At 31.0% G+C, this 5411-nt stretch overlaps 1 protein-coding gene across 1 annotated transcript; it reads left to right on the top strand.

Moving 5' to 3' along the window:
- The first annotated feature begins 1909 nt into the window (after window positions 1-1909).
- LOC110808475 (putative L-gulonolactone oxidase 6) lies at window positions 1910-5205 on the top strand. Its single transcript, XM_022033975.2, has 4 exons — window positions 1910-2759; window positions 3800-4055; window positions 4270-4371; window positions 4473-5205. Exons 1-4 carry the CDS (start codon window positions 2076-2078, stop codon window positions 5186-5188), a joined length of 1758 nt encoding a protein of 585 aa, XP_021889667.1. The 5' UTR covers window positions 1910-2075; the 3' UTR covers window positions 5189-5205.
- The last annotated feature ends 206 nt before the right edge of the window (window positions 5206-5411 follow it).

Raw genomic sequence — 5411 nt, 5'->3', positions numbered from 1 at the left:
TATTAAGTTTTTATTAATTTAAATTTGACGGAATCAAATGGGTAGATAACATATAAATTATTAAATTCATACTGATTTCACACGTAATTTACAATTTTTTTATCCACATTCGTCTTACACCTCATTCATTACATATTTTTACTTCTTCATCTGGTATGGATTAAGATGAGTACGAAGGTAGCTACCTTAATGCTCATCTCTTTGTAATAAGATTATATAAATAATTAAATAGAGATAATTAAGTCAATTTTATACCACAGGTGAATGCATTAAATGAATTAGAAAAATAATTAATGTTGATTGTTAAAACTAATTTAATAATATTAAAATTAATTGATAGGTATAACGATCTTTTTTAGATTGATTTTGGAAGTCATTGAATAAAAAGACTAAAATAAATTATATATACACACATATGTATCTACTAAATTAATTATGAAAATAATTAATGTTTTGTGGTGAAGTTGACTTAATATCATATACATGACATATCCAAGCTTTATACATATACGGTAATATTATGAAAATAATTAAATTGTTAATAACAAAAATCAAATCCAAGTGAAAGAAGTAAAGACAATAATTTTTACTAAGTTAATTAAATAAATGATTGTTAATTATGTAAGTGTAAATTTTTGTGGATTGAAAATGTCGGTCCACAATAATATGTAAGTCTTAAAATTCTAAATCCTTTAAAGAATTAGATAATGAAGTGATGGGTATGCCCACTACCGCTAGTTGAAAGTGGAATGAGACTCTCATGCGCTTTTTTTTTTTTTTTTTTTTTTTTTTCTTTTTTTGGGTGCAAAAAACACGCACTCGTGACGCGGATTATAGTTGACCATTCCACTTTTCTCTCCATCCCAGTCCCATCCACAAGCTTCGCTTGAAAGCCTGTAGCCTTCCCGCAAAGAAACTGCTTGTCTCTTTCTCGTGAGCTACGTGCCCAACACTAATTTGTTATATATATATATATGTATATATATATATATGGATGTATACATATATACATGTATGTGTATAACCCAATGTTTGATCATATTATAGCTTCATATTGAGGACGAATTTACTTAATTCCCTTAATCTTATTGATCATGAACCCAGCTGTTCTGTTGTTAATAGTAAATATAATTAGATGAGATCTGTAAATTAATAATAAAATAATAAATAATATTATGATTTTTTTAAGAAGATACACCTATAATGGTTACGTCCATTTAAACTTATAATTTTATAAAAATATGTAAAAGTATTAATTATTCAACCAAGGAAAAATTTTATTTGATTGCTTTTTTTGAACATTTTGAATTAATTGTATATTTAACTTTAATTAAATCAAATGTGTATTATATTTTTAAATTGTTAGCATCATAGTGTAATGAAGATTTTTAAGGAAATTAGGAAAGATCATTATCCAAAACATCAGCCGCCTGGCTCTTTTCCTCAGTCAAATGAAGATTATTAGGGGAGAAAGAAAGATGAGCAGCCCAAGTAAACGAAATTCAAAATTATTAGCTTAACCATAATTATACAAAGCAAAAATAATAAATTAGTTTTTGAAATTTCACAGTTATTATAATAAAAAACACGTGTAAATAGATTTAGTCCAACAGATTTGCACGTGTTTTTTTTTTTTTTTTTCTACTCCTAGTTACATTTACCCATAGGAAAATGAGTTGTATACTAACGGAGATGTATTACAACCTTCATTGATTTATTCAATGCAATTATAAGCGATGAAAAATTATTTTAATATATATGAGTTTATTCCGGTGCAATCATGAATCCATGACAGATGTTTAAGGAGATACCACAATAGATCTTGACTTTAAAGCATCTAATCCCTTGAGCTCCATCTACTACATGTTAAGGATCCCATTTTACGCCACCCAAGGATATACATATAATTACTTCAGGAGAAAAAAGGACACATATAATTAATATATATCTATATATGGTGCCCCACTACTGAAGTATATATATATACACATACATGCATACACAAACCACTTATCATTTCACAACCATTTACCAACATATCATAATTAGACCACCTACTCCATCCAGAATAAATCATGGCAATACTGCTGCCACCTTTGAAAAACACCGTCTTCATTCAACTTCTACGATCAAAACTCCTGCTGCTACTAGTTCTCACGGTGTGTTGTACCCCACCAGAAGATCCCATCAAGTGCAGCTCCTCCCAGAATTCGAATTGCACCATCACAAACTCCTATGGCGTCTTCCCCGATCGTAGCATTTGTCGAGCGGCAAAGGTGGTTTTTCCCACCACAGAAGAAGAGCTCATTTCAGTAGTATCAACAGCCGCCATGGCCAAAACCAAAATGAAAGTGGTAACTCATTCTTCCCACAGTATCCCTAAACTTGTTTGCGTGGATGGTAAAGATGGGTTACTTATCAGCACAAAGTATCTTAATAAAACGTTGAAAATCGATAAAGAATCAATGACGATGACGGTGCAGAGTGGGGTGATGTTGAAACAAATAATCGAAGATGCTGCCGAGGCAGGATTGGCCTTGCCATACGCACCGTATTGGTGGGGTTTGACCATTGGTGGAATGTTGGGAACAGGGGCTCATGGCAGCACATTGTGGGGAAAAGGTAGTTCGGTTCATGACTATGTCGTGGAAATGAGAATTGTGAGTCCTGCTGGAGTTAGAGTGCTTGATCAAGATCATCATTCTCATGATCTAAATGCTGCTCGGGTCTCTCTTGGAGTTCTTGGTGTCGTTTCACAGGTACTGCTATTTAATTTTTCCCTAGTGCTGCAGTTTAATATGTCTTTTATTTGTTTTAGAGTATTAGTATTGTTCTTCAACTACGACTTATGTGTGTGTGTATTTTTGTTTTTGGTTACTTTAAGTTTCTGCCAATTGGCTTGTGTGTGTTGTGATCTAATTTATATTTTTGTTTCCTTGTGATTGACATTTCTTTTTAATTAGTTCATCGCCTTAGCTTATATAGAAATTAATTCGCTTAGTGCGCTTCCTTTTGTCATAAACACTAGATTACACATTCGTATCAACCTCAATTAGGCCATTTTTACTACATCAAAATATAAACGTATAAACATATATATACTTTCAAATTCACATATAAACAATGAATAATTTTATACACATTAAAATACATATAGTACTATGTGTATTGGACGAGGCATGTAATTATAAATAACAATTTTATGTATCTACATAAATATATATATACATATATATAAATTTTAAATTTTACTTGGTATACGTTCACTGTTATTTTATTAAGAAATCATAAAATCCATTTCTCCAAGTTATCAATAATAATTGCTAGTTATGATATGTGGGCCATTGATAAACATCACTAAATAACTGTCGCACTCGCTAACAAATCATTAATGGTTTATAGTAAATTCATTTTTTAAACTCTAGCTATATAATTTTAGTAAATAAAAAAATAAGTCAAATAGTTTAATCTAGATACAAGATTCATTAACAGATTTATTCATTTTTCAAATAATTTATAGTTTTTAACTATTTAATAGAAAGTAGAATGTCACCAAAATGGTCTAAAACTCCAATAATTATAAATTCTTATTTGGTTGAAGATTTACTAATTTTTATATTTCTATATGAGAATGTGAGGTTTGGTTTTGTTCTCAGAACATTAGTTGAGAAAAGAATGTAAGAAATAAAATCTCCTTTCATACAATAATTTTTCTAAAATTTGTAAGTTGATATATATATTTGTATTCGTAAAATTATATAAAACTCATCCTTATACATACATATATATATATATATAGGTAACTTTGAAGCTAGAGTCTCTATTCAAGAGATCAATAACGTACTTGACAAAAGATGACGAAGATTTAGGGGATAAAGTTGGTGAATTCGGAAGGCAGCATGAATTCGCAGATATAATTTGGTATCCAAGTCAACGCAAAGTTGTGTACAGATTGGATGACCGTGCACCCTCTAATGCTACTGCAAATGGCGCATATGATTTTATTCCCTTCCAGCCAACCCTTTCAGCCCTTTTGGCAGCCATTAGAATTACAGGTATGCATTTTTTATTTATAATTATTAATAAAAAAGCCCAACCAGTAGATCTAGTTACTTCATCCATCGACTACCTTAGTATAAACCTACATTTACATAATTAAATTTATATCTTATTATTAATTGTGAAAAACGAGTATATTAAGCAGAAAAGTTATCTCTAGAATGTGTGTGCTATTTAAATTGGATGATATATATGCAATTTATGAATCAGAGGAAACTCAAGAAGCCTTGAGAGACGCTACAGGGAAGTGCATTAATGGACAGCTAACCACATTCACCCTTCAAACAACTGCATATGGCTTGACAAACAATGGTACATAGTTATTACCTTTTATCTTCTATAATTTCATTGTTTTTCCCTTTTATAATCTATATAATACTGTTAATTAAATTTATATAAACATATTTGTCTAGGTATTATATTTACTGGTTATCCAGTAATTGGAAATCATAATCGAGTACAAGCATCTGGGAGCTGTCTTAATAGTCTTCAAGATTCACTTATTACAGCCTGCAGTTGGGACCCAAGAATCAAAGGCGAGTTCTTTCACCAATCAGCATTTAGTGTGTCTTTGTCAATGGCCAAGAGTTTCATTCAAGATGTACAAAAGCTTGTTGATTTAGAGCCAAAAGCACTTTGCGGCCTTGACCTCTACAACGGTATTCTCATGCGTTACATCACAGCATCCAGTGCCTATCTGGGCAAAGAAGAAGACGCCATAGATTTTGATATCACATATTATCGAAGCAAAGACTCCATGACTCCTAGACTTCATGAGGACATTTTAGAAGAAATTGAGCAAATGGCATTGTTTAAATATGGAGCTTTGCCTCATTGGGGTAAGAATAGAAACCTAGCCTTCATTGGGGCCATCAACAAATATAAAAATGCAACACAGTTCTTGAACGTGAAGGACACATATGACCCAAATGGACTCTTCTCTAATGAATGGACAGACCAAATTCTAGGATTGAGAGATGGAGTAACAATACTCAAAAAAGGGTGTGCACTTGAAGGATTATGTATATGCTCACAAGATTTTCATTGTGCCCCTGATAAAGGTTATGTGTGTAGCCCAGGCAAAGTTTATAAGGATGCTAGAGTCTGTGCTCGCAAAAGTAATAATTAGGCCTATAATTTTAGTAATTTTAACTCAATTAATTGATATTTCAACATTAATTAATATTTCATCAGTATTCTTTTTATGTTTCAATAAGTGATCTATGTATATTTATGTATCTAATACAACTATTGTAACATTCAGGAATTTAAAATAAATAAATTATAAATTGAATGCGGAAGCGAAACAATAAAGTTAGGATTCATATTTCTTACACAATAATTTAGAATAC

Source organism: Carica papaya, chromosome 5, assembly GCF_054855325.1.
Source record: "Carica papaya isolate Zhongbai chromosome 5, ASM5485532v1, whole genome shotgun sequence".
Classification (NCBI taxonomy): Eukaryota; Viridiplantae; Streptophyta; class Magnoliopsida; order Brassicales; family Caricaceae; genus Carica; species Carica papaya.
The sequence above is the reverse complement of the archived record's forward strand: the minus strand, read 5'-3'. Positions and strand labels throughout refer to the sequence as shown.